The sequence below is a fragment of the Lampris incognitus genome, chromosome 12 (genome assembly GCF_029633865.1).
Source record: "Lampris incognitus isolate fLamInc1 chromosome 12, fLamInc1.hap2, whole genome shotgun sequence".
NCBI lineage: Eukaryota > Metazoa > Chordata > Actinopteri > Lampriformes > Lampridae > Lampris > Lampris incognitus.
The window spans coordinates 51,992,900-52,014,435 of record NC_079222.1 but is presented as its reverse complement, the minus strand read 5'-3'; the positions used below and the strand labels follow the sequence as shown (position 1 = coordinate 52,014,435).

Genomic DNA, 21,536 nt, shown 5'->3' with positions numbered 1-21,536 from the left:
CATTTCAAAACGTCCTTTCAGAGGATCTGTAACAACCCTAGTCAATACTGTGATGAAGTGCAGTGAGATCCTCTCATATCCACAAGTACTGTGTGTTAAGGCAGCCCCGCTACAGATAACCCAACAGACAAGCTCTTCGCTCCACTTCCTGCTGTGTGACAACAGGCCATTTCCAGCCACATGCTTGCAATGGCCTCTTGTAGCTTCCAGCAGAAGTAGGAGAGGCCTATGTTGGCACATAAACTGTAATCAGTGGGAACAAAATTGTACAATCATTCTCATCTAAACAATGATAGGCTGACCCAGGAGCTTGCATGCCATAAAATTGTATGTTTTATTGTTACTGCATGGACCTCATTCAACTTAAATAAAAAATTTGTTATAGGAATTTGTGTTATTGTTGACAACATCCTTGACTCCAACAGGTGTATTTTCAGTCAGCAATCTTCAAATCCCTATCCGAGACAAAGGAAACGTTTGTGTGGCTTCTGCAGGAATCCGAAACAAGTCCACCTCTGCTGGGGACTGGACAAATATCTGTAACAGTCATTCCACACTTTGCCATTTCAACTCCTTTTGAAAGAAAAGTCATGTTTGTTTGCAGAAGAGTGTATATTGAGACAGAAATTGTATGGAAAAAAACAAAGAAGGTTGAATCAGTTCCTCCGGACACAACATTTACCGAGAAGCGTACCATCACTCATCTGTGGTGCCTTGCTAAAGTACTCCACCCTCCTGACAGTCGTCACTAATGTTTGAAAGATGCTCACACGTGTTGCAGAACAACATTACTGGTGGGAAGCCATCAGCTCAACAGCATGTGGGCCCCACAGCCACAAGAGTTGTGTTTCACTGACGTTTTGTTAATGAAGTAGAAGCTGCTTGGTCTTCATGTTCTGACGGAGTTCCCGCCCCCCTAATCACCTTTACACAGAGTGCTTTTATAGCAGAACTAACACCTTACAGCTGCACACTAGTTATGTCCACTGCGGTCACCTGAGTTCGTCTTAGGATTCATTTGTCATTTGTGTAAACTTGGAGCTTTCAGAGCACAAGGGGTTGAGTCAGAATCAGAGTCAGAATCAGAATCAGAGTACTTTATTCATCCCTGAGGGGACATTGGCTTGAATACTTATGCAGGCACTATATTTTAGTGTTTAACTGATTAATAACACGCCAGTGAAACCTAACTTATTCTGGCTGTGGGAACATGCTGGTGAGTTTATGGGCTCACAACAATACTATTGTTCAGGAACAGATGTGTGAGTTTCTTTTATAATCCAGACTTTAGTGACGACTGTCAAGGGGGCTGAATACTTTTACATGGCACTGCAAGTGACCTCTTCAGTCTCACCGACTGCAGGTGTCCCCACCCTTATGATAATGTATTGTTTATAAGGGTGGGGGTACCTGCAGTCAGGTGAGACTGAAGAGGTCACTTAGATGATGATGAAACGTGTCTGTCAATAAACGCTGTGTCCAGGTGAACTGATTCACCTGTTTGATTTTCTTACCTGGATTACTGAGCATGCATAAACACATATGGAAAAAAAAAAAACCCTAACAAAAGCACTTTGGTCCATGCATTATCTACCTTGGCTGTGAAGTTTCATATATTCCAGAGCACACATGGAAATGGCAGTTTATATCAAACATTGCAGGTTTCTGTGAGCATTACTCTAGCCATTCTCCTTCCACAACACTAAGTGAATACTATTATCAGGCATGCTCGTAGCAAATACGAGTCCAGAGTCATTCCCTCCATCAAGGCCATCGAGCCAGGACGTTACACCAGCCAGAAAGCTTGAGCCTCGTTTGGATTTTCTGTAGGCTGGCAGAGGCCATCGGCCTGATATAGCCTCCGTCCTCAGGTCCATCACATAGAGGAAGTGGTTGTCAAAAAGGAGAGCAAAAACCTCCCCAAAGCTGAGCAAAGAGATATTTGGAGGGTCTTGCATTTTAATCACCCTATGGAAGACAAAATATACTTAATAAACACAAGTAGCTCTGCTGCAGCTCTATATAATCATGGACTTGTATGAAGCACATACATGAAACTAGTAGCTGATATTCCAGTGAAAACTAGTACACCCGGTGGAGAACATGCTTCATTGCTAGGCTTGAATGCACCGGATAGCTTACAGCAGTGGTTCTCAAACGTATAACTCATGACTGGCGATAACGAAATAACATCTGATAAACTCACGTAACTCTTCAGCAACATACATTCAAGTTCAAGGCAGTCAAGACAGTCCGAATGCGTTGGGGCCGAGGGGGAGAAGCAGTTGTTGTTTTGTGGAGATCCGCCCTGCTCTGAGCCTGACTGGCTCTAACTCACGCAAAACCCAAGGCAGCTGCTTTGGCGCCATGAGAGCTCACATCAAGTCAATGCAAAGACTCCCACAGACCTGAGTTCACGTGTATTAAAAGTAAAGTCAATGCAAAGACTCCCACAGACCTGAGTTCCTGTGTATTACATGTAAAGTCAATGCAAAGACGCCAACAGACCTGAGTTCCCACGTATTACATGTAAAGTCAATGCAAAGACTCCCACAGACCTGAGGTCCCATGTATTACATGTAAAGTCAAGGCAAAGACTCCCACAGACCTGAGGTCCCACGTATTGCATGTAAAGTCAAGGCAAAGACTCCCACAGACCTGAGGTCCCACGTATTGCATGTAAAGTCAATGCAAAGACGCCCACAGACCTGAGTTCCCATGTATTACATGTAAAGTCAATGCAAAGACGCCAACAGACCTGAGTTCCTGTGTATTACATGTAAAGTCAATGCAAAGACACCAACAGACCTGAGTTCCTGTGTATTACATATAAAGTCAATGCAAAGACACCAACAGACCTGAGTTCCCACGTATTACATGTAAAGTCAATGCAAAGACGCCCACAGACCTGAGTTCCCACGTATTACATGTAAAGTCAATGCAAAGACGCCCACAGACCTGAGTTCGTGTGTATTACATGTAAAGTCAATGCAAAGACGCCAACAGACCTGAGTTCGTGTGCTTTACATGTAAAGTCAATGCAAAGACGCCAACAGACCTGAGTTCCCATGTATTACATGTAAAGTCAATGCAAAGACGCCAACAGACCTGAGTTCCCACGTATTACATGTAAAGTCAATGCAAAGACGCCAACAGACCTGAGTTCCCACTTATTACATGTAAAGTCAATGCAAAGACGCCAACAGACCTGAGTTCGTGTGTATTACATGTAAAGTCAATGCAAAGACGCCAACAGACCTGAGTTCCCACGTATTACATGTAAAGTCAATGCAAAGACGCCAACAGACCTGAGTTCGTGTGTATTACATGTAAAGTCAATGCAAAGACGCCCACAGACCTGAGTTCGTGTGTATTACATGTAAAGTCAATGCAAAGACGCCAACAGACCTGAGTTCCCACGTATTACATGTAAAGTCAATGCAAAGACGCCAACAGACCTGAGTTCCCATGTATTACATGTAAAGTCAATGCAAAGACGCCAACAGACCTGAGTTCCCACGTATTACATGTAAAGTCAATGCAAAAAAGGTGCCAACAGACCTGAGTTCCTATGTATTACATGTAAAGTCAATGCAAAGACGCCAACAGACCTGAGTTCCTGTGTATTACATGTAAAGTCAATGCAAAGACGCCAACAGACCTGAGTTCGTGTGTATTACATGTAAAGTCAATGCAAAGACGCCAACAGACCTGAGTTCGTGTGTTTTACATGTAAAGTCAATGCAAAGACGCCAACAGACCTGAGTTCGTGTGTATTACATGTAAAGTCAATGCAAAGATGCCAACAGACCTGAGTTCGTGTGTATTACATGTAAAGTCAATGCAAAGACGCCAACAGACCTGAGTTCGTGTGTATTACATGTAAAGTCAATGCAAAGATGCCAACAGACCTGAGTTCCTGTGTATTACATGTAAAGTCAATGCAAAGACGCCAACAGACCTGAGTTCCTGTGTATTACATGTAAAGTCAATGCAAAGACGCCAACAGACCTGAGTTCCTGTGTACTACATGTAAAGTCAATGCAAAGACGCCAACAGACCTGAGTTCACGTGTTTTACATGTAAAGTCAATGCAAAGACGCCAACAGACCTGAGTTCGTGTGTTTTACATGTAAAGTCAATGCAAAGACGCCAACAGACCTGAGTTCATGTGTATTACATGTAAAGTCAATGCAAAGATGCCAACAGACCTGAGTTCCCACGTATTACATGTAAAGTCAATGCAAAGACGCCAACAGACCTGAGTTCCTGTGTATTACATGTAAAGTCAATGCAAAGACGCCAACAGACCTGAGTTCCTGTGTATTACATGTAAAGTCAATGCAAAGACGCCAACAGACCTGAGTTCTAACGTAATACATGTAAAGTCAATGCAAAGACGCCAACAGACCTGAGTTCGCGCGTAGTACATGTAAAGTCAATGCAAAGACGCCAACAGACCTGAGTTCGTGTGTATTACATGTAAAGTCAATGCAAAGACGCCAACAGACCTGAGTTCGCGCGTAGTACATGTAAAGTCAATGCAAAGACGCCAACAGACCTGAGTTCGTGTGTTTAACATGTAAAGTCAATGCAAAGACGCCAACAGACCTGAGTTCTAACGTAATACATGTAAAGTCAATGCAAAGACGCCAACAGACCTGAGTTCCCACGTACTCCATGTAAAGTCAATGCGAAGACACCAACAGACCTGAGTTCTCACATAATACATGTAAAGTCAATGCAAAGACACCAACAGACCTGAGTTCTCACGTAATACATGTAAAGTCAATGCAAAGACGCCAACAGACCTGAGTTCTCACGTAATACATGTAAAGTCAATGCAAAGACGCCAACAGACCTGAGTTCGTGTGTTTTACATGCAAAGTCAATGCAAAGACGCCAACAGACCTGAGTTCTCACGTAATACATGTAAAGTCAATGCAAAGACGCCAACAGACCTGAGTTCTCACGTAATACATGTAAAGTCAATGCAAAGACGCCAACAGACCTGAGTTCCTGTGTATTACATGTAAAGTCAATGCAAAGACGCCAACAGACCTGAGTTCGCGCGTAGTACATGTAAAGTCAATGCAAAGACGCCAACAGACCTGAGTTCGTGTGTATTACATGTAAAGTCAATGCAAAGACGCCAACAGACCTGAGCTCGCGCGTAGTACATGTAAAGTCAATGCAAAGACGCCAACAGACCTGAGTTCGTGTGTTTAACATGTAAAGTCAATGCAAAGACACCAACAGACCTGAGTTCTAACGTAATACATGTAAAGTCAATGCAAAGACGCCAACAGACCTGAGTTCCCACGTACTCCATGTAAAGTCAATGCGAAGACACCAACAGACCTGAGTTCTCACATAATACATGTAAAGTCAATGCAAAGACACCAACAGACCTGAGTTCTCACGTAATACATGTAAAGTCAATGCAAAGACGCCAACAGACCTGAGTTCTCACGTAATACATGTAAAGTCAATGCAAAGACGCCAACAGACCTGAGTTCGTGTGTTTTACATGCAAAGTCAATGCAAAGACGCCAACAGACCTGAGTTCTCACGTAATACATGTAAAGTCAATGCAAAGACGCCAACAGACCTGAGTTCTCACGTAATACATGTAAAGTCAATGCAAAGACGCCAACAGACCTGAGTTCGTGTGTTTTACATGCAAAGTCAATGCAAAGACGCCAACAGACCTGAGTTTGTGTGATTTACATGTAAAGTCAATATGCGCATTTCGCCTTATTTGTGCGAGTCAAAAACATTCAACCTGAGTGAGAAAGTCACGTGGAGCTGCTTTGTCGCAAACGCCTATCAGCGGAGTCTCAATCCCCTCTCCTCTTCTCTCTCCTCTTCTCTGTTTTCTCTCTTCTCTCCTCTTCTCTCTCTTCTCTCTCCTCTTTTCTCTCTTCTCTCCTCTGTTCTCTTTTCTCTCCTCTGTTCTCTTTTCTCTCCCCTTTTCTCTCTCTTCTCTTTCTTTTCTCTCCCTTTTTCTGTCTTTTCTCCTCTTTTCTCTCTTCTCTCTCCTCTTTTCTCTCCTCTTCTCTCTCCTCTTTTCTCTCCTCTTCTCTGGAAGAGAATTCGCGGGTTCACGTACTCGATCCTGCGGCTACACTCACGCGAGTAACGCGAGGTGAAAATTTGCTTCACGTTTGGTGTGAACACACCATACCGAAATCTCACGTGCCCGTAGGCGACTGGTTACTGCCATTTATTTATTTATATTTCTGATTTTTCCCTTTTCTCCCAGTTTAGTGGCCAGTCGCTCCCTGTTCTAGTCCAAACACCACCCTCGTGCTGCATGCATTCGCCAGCTGCGTCTCTCCGGCCGGCAGTCTGGAAGGAGTCGCCTCGCCACTTCCGTCACAAGGCGACTCCAGGCCGAACCACTGCTCCCCCCCCCCCCCACACACACACCCCCCCAGAGACGCATTCATGTGACGAACACAAGCCGACTCCGCCCCCCTCCCGGAGACAGCGCTGCCAATTATTGCTGCTTCATCGAGTCCGGCCATAGTCGGATCTGACGAGACCGGGGCGCGAACCCCAGTCCCCAGTGGGCAACTGCATCGACACAAAGCCGATGCCTAGACCGCTACACCACCGCGGACCCCTCGTTACTGTCATTTATGCTCGCTGTACTTTCTCTCCTCTCCGCTCTGTGTTTCAATGAGGGTGGGGCTAAGCCCCCCCCCCCACGCGCAGCGGTACAGAGGAGAGACAGTGAACCACATGAAGTGAAGATGGCAGTACTCGAGTTCACGACAACTACACTCGTACATTCCTATAAGTGCAATAAAAGATGGGCACCACCGTCAAAGCAGATTCTCTGGTGTAACATTAATGCGTGAACCCGGCAGCAAAAATCAGAATCAGAACCAAGTTCATTGACCATGTAGGTTTGCACATGGAATTTGACTCGGGTTCCGTGGCTCTCACGGTGTACTTAACACAGAACAACGACTCAACAATCTGGAGAAGCTTCAATACACATAATAGAAAACATATGACACTTCATAACGTATTGTATTCATAACACCAGTTACTGGGTGGGTCCGGATCAACTTGCTGTCTGGTCCGGATGCGAACCGAGGTCCGGACTTTGAGAAGCCCTGTCTTACAGTATGTCAAAGACATGTTATGGGCAAAATCATCAGTTTTACCTGATAATCTCAAAACTGGCAAAGTCCCACTGGTAGAGTCCCAGGTCAGAGCTGCAGACGATGTAGCGCCCATCAAACTGCAGGCGTGGCTGCAGGCTGACGCTGCGGTCCTCCGACACGGCCAGAGTTTTCAAACACTTGCAGTTGATTTCTCTCCCTAATGGCCAAACCTAAAAGGACAAAAATACACCATTTTTGCAACACCTTCTGGACTTCTCAGATATAATAGTTAATACATACATCTAATGTCAAGTGCACACGACACGACTTTCGAAATACCAAAGTCGCGGTACTGCTCACACTACACAACAAAACGTCTTGAAATCTGTCTACTTGTTGACGTAGTGGTGCGCACACATGCAATCAATCTGCAGACAAGGCTCACAAGACCTTGTAGCAAGAGGGCGAACAATCTGCTCCTGAAACGGCTGGCTCCCGAGAACACAAGAGCGTGGTGCGTTTTTTAGGTCTTTGCCAAAACAGAGCTTAATGTGCAGGAGCAGCAGCTTGAACAGCAAGCTGCTGCTCCTGCACTCATTCGCGCCGATTAAAGGAAAAGAAGAACATTGTAAACTATGGAGGAAAGAAATGCGGGGAAGAAGCAGGCAGCAAGGACTGTGTTTTGAAGTTGTTCGCCTTGACTCTGGCTGCCTCTGGTTCTTTCCCTGGCTGCTGTTCACCGCCGGTGCCAGACATACTCACATTACCAGATTCAGTGTCCTGGACGAGTTACAGATTGGGTAAGGCTGTGTCTTTTCACCACTCGGAGTGAAAGAGAATCGCCAGTGGGTGTGGCAGAGTGGGTGTAGACCAGCTGTCCTGGGTTGGTCTAGCTTGACAGAGACCTTTTAATGACAGTTTGTTTTTAGTCTTTTCCACGTGGTGTTTTTAATTGTTATAATAAATGGGCTGTTGTGCCCTCATTTACAATCCGTGTCCATGTCAAGTCAAGTCAAGTCAGTTTTATTTGTGTAGCCCAATATCACAAATTACAAATTTGCCTCAAGGGGCTTTACAGCAACACAACATGCTGTCCTTAGACCCTCGCATCGGATAAGGAACAGCTCCCTAAAAAAAACCTTTAACAGGGAGGAAAACAGGAAGAAACCTCAGCGAGCGCAACAGAGGAGGACCTCTCTCCCAAGACGCACAACGTCAAAATGTCTCTGTGCCGGGGAACCGGGTAGTGGCAGAAGCTTTGACACAATGGGCACAAGCGCTGACCTGCCTCAAACCTGTGTTTTTTGTCGCAGATCTAAAAAAATTGTCTGGGACAGGTCAGTCAGGGCAAACATCATGCTGCGTGCACCTGGCATCATCTCACAGAAACTCTAAGAAAGCTTTGGAGATGTTTCAAAGACAAAAATATTACCTTAATTTCATACTTATCAGCACTTAACAGAATGTAATCACCAGGACTGTGCACCACAGACTCTACTTCACTTTTCTGTAGTATCACCTGCAGTATCACAGAAGATAAAAAAGCATCAGGCATTATGTCACGGTTAAATTCTACCACTGTAAATACAGAAACACATCCCAGCGTTTATAACTCCAGTTTGCATTAACATTAGAGTTTTTATCAACCTATGCAGAACACAAATGTCAACGTATAAATACCAAGCGTAAAATGAAAAAATGTTAAAAAGAGTACAAGACTAAGTTAACAAAATCATCAGATGCAATACATTTTACTATTTTTGTATGGAAAACACAGGATTGTAAAACTGTATGGTAACAATATATTGTATTACTGGAGCCAGACACACAATTACAACATATATGGATAATGCTGTTAGCCACTTTGTCATGGACTCTTTGAGAGAAGGGGCACACATGTAATTACCAACAGAATTATGCTTTCAGTGAGCTTAAAAGGCATACCAAGTAGCACTGTGTTGCTTCTGTCACAGCCGCCTCTGCGCCCTCCCAGGACTCACCCTCTTTCTTCCACTCCCCCTAATTGTCTCCCTTATCAAAGAAGGTTGAATCAGCTCATCTAGATCAAAAAACAAAACAAAAAAAAAAACACAAAACGTTGTGTCCAGATGAACTGATTCAACCTTTGATTTTCTTACCTGGATTATGGAGCATGCATCAAGACATGTCCCCCTTATTTTGGCCACGCCCCCTGCCCTAGCGTCTCTCCCCTGTTTGTGTGTGGATGTGTGCTTCAGGATTAGAGGCAGGTGTGGTGCAGGCAGAGCAGAGGTCCAACACCTGCCTTTCCATCCATCCATCCATTAACCGAATCACCTGCTTCTTATCTTGGGGGAAACGGCATTTCGTTTCATTTCATGTACGCAAGTGCATGAAGCAAAATGACAAAGTGTTCCCAATTCCTGCTCTCAGGGTCGCAGGGATGCTGCAGCCTGTCCTAGCAGTCACGGGGCGGCAGGCAGGGAGACACCCTGGACAGACCGCCAGGCCATCACACACACACACACACACACACACATTCACACCTAGGGACAATTTAGTGCAGCCGAGTCACCTGACCTACATGTCTTTGAGTCACCCGACCTACATGTCTTTGAGTCACCCGACCTACATGTCTTTGAGTCACCCGACCTACATGTCTTTGGACTGTGGGAGGAAACCGGAGCGCCCGCAGGAAACCCACGCAGACACGGGGAGAACATGCAAGCTCCACACAGAGGACACCCTGGGACGACCCCCAAGGTTGGACTACCCCAGGGCTTGAACCCAGGACCTTCTTGCTGTGAGGCGACCGCGCTAACCACTGTGCCACCTCACCTGCATCTCATCAATAAACTCAGTCTTGCCACATCCACCTTGCCAGATTGTAGTGCCTGCTTATCCTGTCTGCTCTGTTCAGCCCCTGCCTCCGCTCGTTGGTCTGTCTCTGTGGAGCCCCGCTTGTCTTCCTGCTTCCCAGTTTGGTCGAGGTCCCCCTCCCGTATGCACTTCCCGGTCTGCTCCTCACTCTACCATCTCCTCCTCCATCTTGTCTGGCATCACAGGACTTGTTTTACTGAAACCCTGCCTTCAAGTCTGTCTGTGTCAGCACATTGGGTTCGGCCTTGCAGCCTCGGTTAACAGCTTGTAAATACAACTTCAAAATGAGCCCCCCACGGCCTAGTTCAACAAGACGTGAAGCCCACCACGCCATGCCCTATTTCATCCCCATAGCCTCCTTCAATGTTCACCAAGTGGAAAGTGAACCCCAGACTCACTCGTCTTGGAATAAGCCATGCCTCCTTGGCGCTCCACCCTGCTGCATTTTCATGTTGTAGGTGCTGTGTCCAGCATTAAGCATCATTTGGGCTGTAATGATCTGGCACACTCACTGAACAAGGTTTCAAGGAATCCTGCGCTCACAAGCCAGTCTGCTGGCTACAGCCTAACACCCAGAAATGTCCCATCCATTCAGAAAACAAGACATACATGCAGAAGGCAGGACCTTTTGCAGACACAGGCGGACAATAAGTAATGAATGAGTAGGTACATCGCTGTTATTTCGGGGGGGAATCCTACTTAGTATGCCTTTTAAACGAGTTTTTAGCTGCCCACATTGTTTCTTTTCATAAACAAGTGACGGTAGATTTATTATTGTTAGTATTACAGTCAATGCATTATGCATAAGGAAACTTATTCCATTATTGGATATATCTGCAGTCATATTAGGACAATTTTTTTTAGTTTTTACCTTGTGTTTTCCCAAATTACAGGCCAAGGTTAAACTAAAATTAATCCATTTTCCATATGCATCCTCAAGTTAGGATGTTGGATCCAACCGCTGTTTTTTTTTTTTAAATCTAGCAACCCAACTTTACTGCTTTTCAGCTCCGAATTACACATACATGATCATTAATGGCAACCTTACATTTAGGAGGCCAACAGATTAATACAAATGAGAGTATATATCAAATGAAAGCCTTATCAGGAGGAAAACAGACTTACTTTGGTGACCCACTCAGTGTGGCCAGTCAGAGTGTTTAGACAGGCGCCAACCGACAGAGCCCAGATCTTCACAGTGAAGTCAGCAGATCCACTCACCAACATGTCCAACTCATCGTTATAGTCAACGCTGAAGACTGGTGAAACATGAGCAAATGTTGCTAAATCACTTTTGACATTTTATTCTTAGGACTTGTAGCCTTACAACGACTTTGTTTTCTGCATTTAGCCCATCCTACTGTATAAGAACAGTGGCATTTAGCCCATCCTACTCTATAGGAACAGTGGCATTTAGCCCATCCTACTCTATAGGAACAGTGGCATTTAGTCCACCCTGCTGTATAGGAGCAGTGGCATTTAGTCCATCCTGCTGTATAGGAACAGTGGCATTTAGCCCATCCTACTCTATAGGAGCAGTGGCATTTAGTCCATCCTGCTGTATAGGAGCAGTGGCATTTAGTCCATCCTACTGTATAGGAGCAGTGGCATTTAGTCCATCCTACTGTATAGGAGCAGTGGCATTTAGTCCATCCTACTGTATAGGAGCAGTGGCATTTAGCCCATCCTACTCTATAGGAGCAGTGGCATTTAGTCCATCTGGCTGTATAGGAGCAGTGGCATTTAGCCCACCCTACTGTATAGGAGCAGTGGCATTTAGCCCATCCTACTGTATAGGAGCAGTGGCATTTAGCCCATCCTACTGTATAGGAGCAGTGGCATTTAGTCCATCCTACTGTATAGGAGCAGTGGCATTTAGCCCATCCTACTGTATAGGAGCAGTGGCATTTAGTCCATCCTACTGTATAGGAGCAGTGGCATTTAGCCCATCCTACTCTATAGGAGCAGTGGCATTTAGTCCATCCTGCTGTATAGGAACAGTGGCATTTAGCCCATCCTACTCTATAGGAGCAGTGGCATTTAGTCCATCCTGCTGTATAGGAGCAGTGGCATTTAGTCCATCTTACTGTATAGGAGCAGTGGCATTTAGTCCATCCTACTCTATAGGAGCAGTGGCATTTAGCCCATCCTACTCTATAGGAGCAGTGGCATTTAGTCCATCCTGCTGTATAGGAGCAGTGGCATTTAGTCCATCTTACTGTATAGGAGCAGTGGCATTTAGCCCATCCTACTGTATAGGAGCAGTGGCATTTAGCCCATCCTACTCTATAGGAGCAGTGGCATTTAGTCCATCTTACTGTATAGGAGCAGTGGCATTTAGTCCATCCTACTGTATAGGAACAGTGGCATTTAGCCCATCCTGCTGTATAGGAGCAGTGGCATTTAGCCCATCCTACTGTATAGGAGCAGTGGCATTTAACCTATCCTACTGTATAGGAGCAGTGGCATTTAGCCCATCCTACTCTATAGGAGCAGTGGCATTTAGTCTATCCTGCTGTATAGGAGCAGTGGCATTTAGCCCATCTGGCTGTATAGGAGCAGTGGCATTTAGCCCATCCTACTGTATAGGAGCAGTGACATTTAGCCCATCCTGCTGTATAGGAGCAGTGGCATTTAGCCCATCCTGCTGTATAGGAGCAGTGGCATTTAGTCCATCCTACTGTATAGGAGCAGTGACATTTAGCCCATCCTGCTGTATAGGAGCAGTGGCATTTAGTCCATCCTGCTGTATAGGAACAGTGGCATTTAGCCCATCCTACTGTACAGGGACAGTGGCATTTAGTCCATCCTGCTGTATAGGAGCAGTGGCATTTAACCTATCCTACTGTATAGGAGCAGTGGCATTTAGCCCATCCTACTCTATAGGAGCAGTGGCATTTAGTCTATCCTGCTGTATAGGAGCAGTGGCATTTAGCCCATCTGGCTGTATAGGAGCAGTGGCATTTAGCCCATCCTGCTGTATAGGAGCAGTGGCATTTAGTCCATCCTGCTGTATAGGAGCAGTGGCATTTAGTCCATCCTGCTGTATAGGAGCAGTGGCATTTAGTCCATCCTGCTGTATAGGAACAGTGGCATTTAACCCATCCTGCTGTATAGGAGCAGTGGCATTTAGTCCATCCTACTGTATAGGAACAGTGGCATTTAGTCCATCCTACTGTACAGGGACAGTGGCATTTAGCCCATCCTGCTGTATAGGAGCAGTGGCATTTAACCCATCCTACTGTATAGGAGCAGTGGCATTTAGTCCATCCTACTGTATAGGAACAGTGGCATTTAGCCCATCCTGCTGTATAGGAGCAGTAGCATTTAGTCCATCCTACTGTATAGGAACAGTGGCATTTAGTCCATCCTACTGTACAGGGACAGTGGCATTTAGCCCATCCTGCTGTATAGGAGCAGTGGCATTTAACCCATCCTACTGTATAGGAGCAGTGGCATTTAGTCCATCCTACTGTATAGGAACAGTGGCATTTAGTCCATCCTACTGTATAGGAGCAGTGGCATTTAGCCCATCCTACTCTATAGGAGCAGTGGCATTTAGTCTATCCTGCTGTATAGGAGCAGTGGCATTTAGCCCATCTGGCTGTATAGGAGCAGTGGCATTTAGCCCATCCTGCTGTATAGGAGCAGTGGCATTTAGCCCATCCTGCTGTATAGGAGCAGTGGCATTTAGCCCATCCTGCTGTATAGGAGCAGTGACATTTAGCCCATCCTGCTGTATAGGAGCAGTGGCATTTAGCCCATCCTACTCTATAGGAGCAGTGACATTTAACCCATCCTGCTGTATAGGAACAGTGGCATTTAACCCATCCTGCTGTATAGGAGCAGTGGCATTTAGTCCATCCTGCTGTATAGGAGCAGTGACATTTAACCCATCCTGCTGTATAGGAACAGTGGCATTTAACCCATCCTGCTGTATAGGAGCAGTGGCATTTAGTCCATCCTGCTGTATAGGAGCAGTGACATTTAACCCATCCTGCTGTATAGGAGCAGTGGCATTTAGTCCATCCTGCTGTATAGGAGCAGTGACATTTAACCCATCCTGCTGTATAGGAACAGTGGCATTTAACCCATCCTGCTGTATAGGAGCAGTGGCATTTAGTCCATCCTGCTGTATAGGAGCAGTGGCATTTAGCCCATCCTGCTGTATAGGAACAGTGACATTTAACCCATCCTGCTGTATAGGAACAGTGACATTTAGTCCATCCTGCTGTATAGGAGCAGTGGCATTTAGTCCATCCTGCTGTATAGGAGCAGTGACATTTAACCCATCCTGCTGTATAGGAGCAGTGGCATTTAACCCATCCTGCTGTATAGGAGCAGTGGCATTTAACCCATCCTACTGTATAGGAGCAGTGGATAGCTGCAGCACTGTTTAAATGTTCTAAGTTCTTAAATAATAATAATAATAAAAACAGCACATCCAATGAAATTCCTGAAAAATGCAACAAAGCTATCAGGCAGACACTTAATTTGTTGTTGTTGTTGATCCCCCCCCCCTTTTCTCCCCAATTGTACTTGGCCATTTACCCCACTCGCCCGAGCCATCCCGGTCACTGCTCCACCCCCTCTGCCGATCTGGGGTGGGCTGCAGACTACCACATGCCTCCTCCGATACATGTGGAGTCACCAGCCGCTTCTTTTCACCTGACTGTGAGGAGTTTCACCAGGGGGACGCAGCATGTGGGAGGATCAGGATATTCCCTGCAGTCCCCCCCAAACAGGCGACCGACCAGAGGAGGCGCTAGTGCAGCGACCAGGACACACACCCACATCCGGCTTCTCACCCGCAGACACAGCTAATTGTGTCTGTAGGTATGCCCGACCAAGCTGGAGGTAACATGGGGACTCGAACCGGCGATCCTCGTGTTGGTAGGCAACGGAATTGACCGCTATGCTACCCGGATGCCCGCAGACACTTAATTTTGGTGACAGATTATATCCCCCTTAAGTGGCTGTCATTAACAAGGCCAAGAATGCAACAGGGTTATAATTTGAAGGTGAAACACCAATCCAGGGCTGGCTCCATAAACACCGACGCCCATAGGGATTATTGCCATAGGGCAACCAGTTCCTACCTTCACAAGGAGGTTTCAGGGATTACCAAGGGAATCACAGCACTGTCTCAGGGCTCGAGAAGGCAGGGAGGACCATGGACAATGCAAACCGGTAAGGTTGCAGTTTAAAAAACAAAAATTGGTACTTAAAAGAAAAATGGGTACTATCAGGGCCTTTCCCAAACCACTCCTTATGCACTACCACTTCCCTCTCAAGTGTCGCTCCAAATCAAGTGAGACTTGTAGCTGTGGAGGGCCCTTCAAGTGGGAAGTGTATGAAAACAACTTGTAACTATGGGATGCCCTCATCACTATGTCCACTGGAAGTAGGATGCAAATGTTGCAATTTCTCCTGATGAAGAGCTTTCTATGCTGCAGTGGTTAATTTTTTTGAGTATCTCCAATGGCAGAAGGACGATGGCGGCGCGAACACGTGTTTGCGATGGCTTCACCCAGCGCAGATTATGCAGTGTCTTTCTCCATGTCTGCGTCTAAGTTTTGTGTTCATGTGAAGTTTTTATTTTTATATTATATTTTTTATATTATATTACAAACCCCAATTCCAATGAAGTTGGGACGTTGTGTAAAACGTGAATAAAAACAGAATGCAATGATTTGCAAATCCTTTTCCACCTATATTCAATTGAATACACTACAAAGACAAGATATTTAATGTTCAAACTGATAAACTCTATTGTTTTTTGCAAATATTCCCTCATTTTGAATTTGATGCCTGCAACATGTTCCAAAGAAGCTGGGACAGGGGCAACAAAAGACTGGGAAAGTTGAGGAATGCTCAGAAAACACCTGTCTGGAACATTCCACAGGGGAACAGGTTAACTGGAAACAGGTGAGTGTCATGATTGGGTATAAAAGGAGCATCCCTGAAAGGCTCAGTCGTTCACAAGCAAGGATGGGGCAAGGTTCACCACTTTGTGAACAACTGTGTGAGCAAATAGTCCAACAGTTTAAGAACAACGTTTCTCAATGTACAACTGCAAGGAATGTAGGGATTTCATCATCTCCAGTCCATAATATCATCACAAGATTCAGAGAATCCGGAGAAATCTCTGCACGTAAGCAGCAAGGCCGAAAAACAACATTGAATGCCCGTGACCTTCGACCCCTGAGGCGGCACTGCATTAAAAACTGACCTCATTGTGTAAAGGATTATTACCAGGTGGGCTCAGGAGCACTTGGGAAAACCATCGTCAGTTAACACAGTTCATCGCTACATCTACAAGTGCAAGTTAAAACTCTACCATGCAAAGCCAAAGCCAGATATCAACACCACCCAGAAACACCGCCCGCCTGCTTCTCTGGGCCCGAGTTCATCTGAGATGGACTGACGCCAAGTGGACAAGTGTGCTGTGGTCTGACGAGTCCACATTTCACATTGTTTTTGGACATCATGGATGTCGTGTCCTCCGGGCTAATGAGGAAAAGGACCGTCTAGATTGTTATCAGCACAAAGTCCAAAAGCCAGCATCTGTGATGGTATGGGGGGTGTGTTAGTGCCCATGGCATCATGGGTAACTTGCACATCTGTGAAGGCACCGTTAATGCTGAAAGGTCCATACAGGTTTTGGAGCAACATGTGCTGCCATCCAAGCGACGTCTTTTTCAGGGACGTCCCTGCTTATTTCAGCAAGACAATGCCAAGCCACATTCTGCACGTGTTCCAACAGCGGGGCTTCGTAGTAAAAGAGTGCAGGTACTGGACTGGCCTGCCTGCAGTCCAGACCTGTCTCCCGTTGAACATGTGTGGCGCCTTATGAAGCGCAAAATACGACAATGGAGACCCCGGACTGTTGAGCAACTGAAGTCGTACATCAAGCAAGAATGGGAAAGAATTCCACCTACAAAGCTTCAACAAGTAGTGTCCTCAGTTCCCAAACGCTTATTGAGTGTTGTTAAAAGGAAAGGTGGTGTAACACAGTGGTGAACATGCCCCTGTCCCAGCTTCTTTGGAACGTGTTGTAGGCATCACATTCACAATGAGTGAATATTTGCAAAAAAACAATAAAGTTTATCAGTTTGAACATTAAACATCTTGTCTTTGTAGTGTATTCAATTGAATATAGGTGGAAAAGGATTTGCAAATCATTGTATTCTGTTTTTATTTACGTTTTACACAATGTCCCAAATTCACTGGAATTGGGGTTTGTAGATGGGCACCTGGGTGCTCATATAATCTTTCTACAAGAAACCCATCTCAAGGCCTCAGTCATTTGAAACTGAAGAGAGGTTGGGTGGGTCAGACTTACCATTCCTCATTCTTGGGTAAATCAAGAGGTGTGGCTATTCTGCTGCACAAATCTGTTCCCCTTGTTCATTCAAATGTTCATTCTGATCCTAATGGTAGATTCATTATAGTTGCTGGCCAGATTCATAATACTCGCGTGGCTTTGGCTAACCTTTACACTCCCAATTGTGACAATGATGTTTTTTTAAATGTTTTTTCCTGACACTTCCTGATATGTCCAAGTCAATTCTGTTAAAATGAATATTCCTCCTTGATTCTCCTACTTGTTCCAATGCATACTGCTTTTCCTTCCTCAGACCTTCTTCCGTAAAGTGGATAGTCTGATCTTGGAGTTTATCTGGAATAAGAAGGTTCCTAGGCTGTGTAAACATTATTTGCAAAGGCCTAGGCAACTTGGAGGGCTGGCTTTACCGAATTTCAGGTTCTATTATTGGCCAGGCAATATTGGAATTTTTAAATACTGGCTTCAATATGAGGCCTTTGACCCCCCTCCGACGTGGCTTGTTATAGAGGCAAACTCCACCAAACCGGTATCACTTAAGGCTCCGATACACTCTCCTATACATTCTTCTACTTCTCCCTATACTAAAACCATAATTGTTAAAACCTCTCTTAGGATCTGGGTTCAGTTTAAGCGCTTTTTGGTCTACAATAACTTTCTACCTATGCCCCATTAGCTGATAATCATGTTTTCCCTCCTTCCCTGACAGACCGTGCTTTCTTGATTTGGTCAAAGCTTTAAAGACTTATATATTGATAAGGTTTTTGCATCCTATCAGCAACTTTCAGACAGATTTTCACTTCCTAGGCAAAATTTTTTCACATATTTACAGGTCCATAGCTTTGCCCGTACCACGTTCCCCATGTTTCCCAACCTACCAAATGACTCCATTCTAGATGGTTTTCTGACACCAGTCCCAATCCTGAAAGGCTCAATTTCACATATATACAACCAAATTAATCTTTTACGTCCAGAGTCATTAAACTCTATAAAGACCCTTTGGGAGGAGGATGTGGGGGAGGTAATACCAGAGGAAGTTAGGGTGGAGATTTTAGAACATGTACATGGATCATCTACAAGGCTCAGCGTTTTTGGTTTTTATTTTTCAAAGCCATCCAGCATGTCGAATTTTGCCACAAGAGGACACTGTTACATAACCTCATACGAAAAGGAACAACTTTTGGATCAGTGGAAACATAAAATCCGCATGAAAATCAGTTTAAAAATCTGGGTATTTTTCAGTGAAAATCGGTAAAAACCGAAAACGCTGAGCCTTGATCATCTATTTGCGCAAGACATGGTCTTATTCAGTGTAACTGGTACACCGTACTTACTACACTAAGGCTCAGTTGGCTAAGGTCTATGACAGTGTATCACCAGCCTGTGATAGGTGTCAGCAATCCGCTGCAAACCTCATACACATGTTTTGGCTTTGCCCATCCCTACAGAATTACTGGACAGAAATGTTCAATACCCTGTCACAGATAATTGGGGAAAAAATAGAACCAAATGCTCTTGGTGCTTTATTTGGGGTCTCCACCCCATCCACCCTCTCTAAATCCAAAAAAGATATTTTGGCTTTTGTCACCCTACTGGCTAGAAGATTAATCTTGACAAGGTGGAAATCAGCTGTGGCTCTCTCTCATACCCACTGGACAAGACACATCCTCTATTTTCTTAGATTAGAAAAAAAAAATCAAGATTTTCATTAAGTGGCTCCTCCAATAAATTTGGGAAAATATGGGGTCCATTCTTTAAATTTGTTCTGAAAAGGAATTTCCAATTTATCCCTGATTGAGGCAGCTCTTATGGTTTAGATGGGTATTGAGTTTGTTGTGACATGGGTGATGTGCTGCTGCACTGGTGTCTATTATTGACACGGTTTATTGTTGGTTGACTGATGGGTTTTTTTTCCTTCCTTTTTTTCTTTTGGTGTTTGTTTATGGTTGTGTTGTTTGTTTTCTGTGGGTTGTTGGGGTGTTTAGCAGCGGGTCAATTGTCACTTTTTTGTGGTGTGTCTTTGTAAAGGTAATGTGTACTTTTACTCATTCTGAATCCTCTGATGACACAGGTGTATTTTTTTTTGCAAATCCCAATAAAATCGAAAAAATAAAAATAAAATTACTAATTAGATTATTGACTGAATGGCCACTTGTCCCTCCCTTACTTCTTTTGCAGTATGTTTTTTTGTGAACATGGCCTTAATTTTTGTCCTGAACTGGATTGACTGTTTAGTTTTTTTTTAAAAACCACCCCTGTAAAAGCATTAACCCAACAATAACCGTGCACTGCAAGTGCACGAACATAAGACGGGGTATTTTTCCTGGAAATATGTCTGAATAACTGGGATCACCTTATATTCAGGGTCTAGACATTTAAATGTCAACATAGATTCACAACAACAGATGGCAACAAATATCTGCAAAACTGGTGTTCACAACTTACACCATTTTATTGTAATCTGCTTGTTTTATTTCTTCTCTCAGTCAGAGTTGTTTCAAGACTACAATTAGATGTCACTTCAGTGGTTAATGCAGTTATTGACATTCTGACGTGCAAACCCAGCCACTGAAGATGCAAACCAAGCCACTGAGGATGCACAAGCCAGTGCATTCTTAGTGCTGATCCCAAGCCCGGATAAATGGGGAGGGTTGGGTCAGGAAGGGCATCTGGCGTAAAGTCTTTGCCAAATCAAACATGTGGATCATAAATCAGATTTCCATACCGGATCAGTCGAGGCCCGGGTTACCAACGACCGCCACCGGTACTGTTAACCAGCAGGGTGCCAGTGGAAACTATGCTACTGTTGGGCGAAGGAGGAGAGGGGAAAGGCATGTCCAGAGGCAGCGAGAGAGGAGGAAGGGTAGGAGTGTAGAGGTGAGAGTCGGAACTTTGAATGTTTGCACTATGACAGGTAAAGGGAGAGAGCTGGCTGATATGACGGAAAGAAGAAAGGGAGGCATAATGTGTGTGCAAGAGACCAGGTGGAAGGGGAGTAAGGCCAGGAGTATCGGAGGTGGGTTCAAACTCTTCTACCATGGTGCGAATGAGAAGAGAAATGGGGTAGGGGTAATTCTGAAGGAAGAGTATGTCAAGAGCGTGCTGGAGGTGAAGAAAGTGTCAGACAGAGTGATGAGTATGAAGCTGGAAATCAAAGGTGTATTGCTGAATGTTATCAGCGCATATGCCCCGCAAGTTGGGTGTGAGATGGAAGAGAAAGAAGAATTCTGGAGTGAGATGGATGACGTGTTGGAGAGGGTACCCAAGGAGGAGAGAGTGGTGATTGGAGCGTACTTCAATGGACATGTTGGTGAAGGGAACAGAGGTGATGGGTAGGTATGGTGTCAAGGGGAGAAATGTGGAAGGACAGCTGGCAGTGGATTTTGCGAAAAGGATGGAAATGGATGTGGTGAATACATATTTCAAGAAGAGGGAGGAACACAGGGTGATGTGCAAGAGTGGAGGAAAGTGCACACAGGTGGACTATACATCTTATGTAGACGGCACGATCTAAAAGGGATTGGAGACTGCAAGGTGGTGACAGGGGAGAACATAGCTAGGCAGCATTGGATGGTGGTCTGTAGGATGACCTTGGAGACCAAGAAGAGGAAGCAAGTGAAGGCAGAGCCGAAGATCAAATGGTGGAAGTTGAAGAAGGAAGACTGTTGTGTGGAGTTCAGGCAGGAGTTAAGACAGGCACTGGGTGGTAGTGAAGAGTTGCCGGATGGCTGGGCAACCACTGCAGAAATAGTGAGGGAGACAGCTAGGAAAGTACTTGGTGTGTCATTGGGACAGAGGAAGGGAGACAAGGAGAGTTGGTGGTGGAATGAGGAAGTACAGCAAATTATACAGTGGAAGAGGCTGGCAAAGAAGAAGTGGGATAGTCACAGAGATGAAGAAAGTAGACATGAATACAAGGAGACGCAGCGTAAAGTGAAGAAAGGTGGCAAAGGCAAAGGTGTATGGTGAGTTGTATGACAGGTTAGACACTAAGGAAGGAGAAAAGGACTTGTACCGATTGGCTAGACAGAGGGACCGAGCTGCAAAGCATGTGCAACAAGTAAGGGTGATCAAGGATAGAGATGGAAATGTTATAACTGGGCAGACAATGCCGATTATTGATGCAATGTAGAGGGATTATGTGGCAGAATGAGGGACAATTTCCCAGCCACCATAAGATGGGGCACAATAAAGGCTAACGTTTAGTCAGATTG

At 45.0% G+C, this 21,536-nt stretch overlaps 1 protein-coding gene across 1 annotated transcript in view; it reads right to left on the bottom strand.

Moving 5' to 3' along the window:
* Positions 1 to 1,362: 1,362 nt before the first annotated feature.
* The window catches only part of fbxw2 (F-box and WD repeat domain containing 2), a 40,017-nt gene continuing 19,843 nt past the window's right edge, over positions 1,363 to 21,536 (bottom strand). Inside the window, exons 5-8 of the mRNA XM_056290977.1 lie at positions 11,103 to 11,236; positions 8,551 to 8,637; positions 7,179 to 7,348; positions 1,363 to 1,968 (exon numbers count right to left, since the gene is read on the bottom strand). Of these exons, the coding sequence (XP_056146952.1) occupies positions 1,680 to 1,968; positions 7,179 to 7,348; positions 8,551 to 8,637; positions 11,103 to 11,236 (680 nt within the window). The 3' untranslated portion in view covers positions 1,363 to 1,679. The remainder of the gene's footprint in view (positions 1,969 to 7,178; positions 7,349 to 8,550; positions 8,638 to 11,102; positions 11,237 to 21,536) is intronic.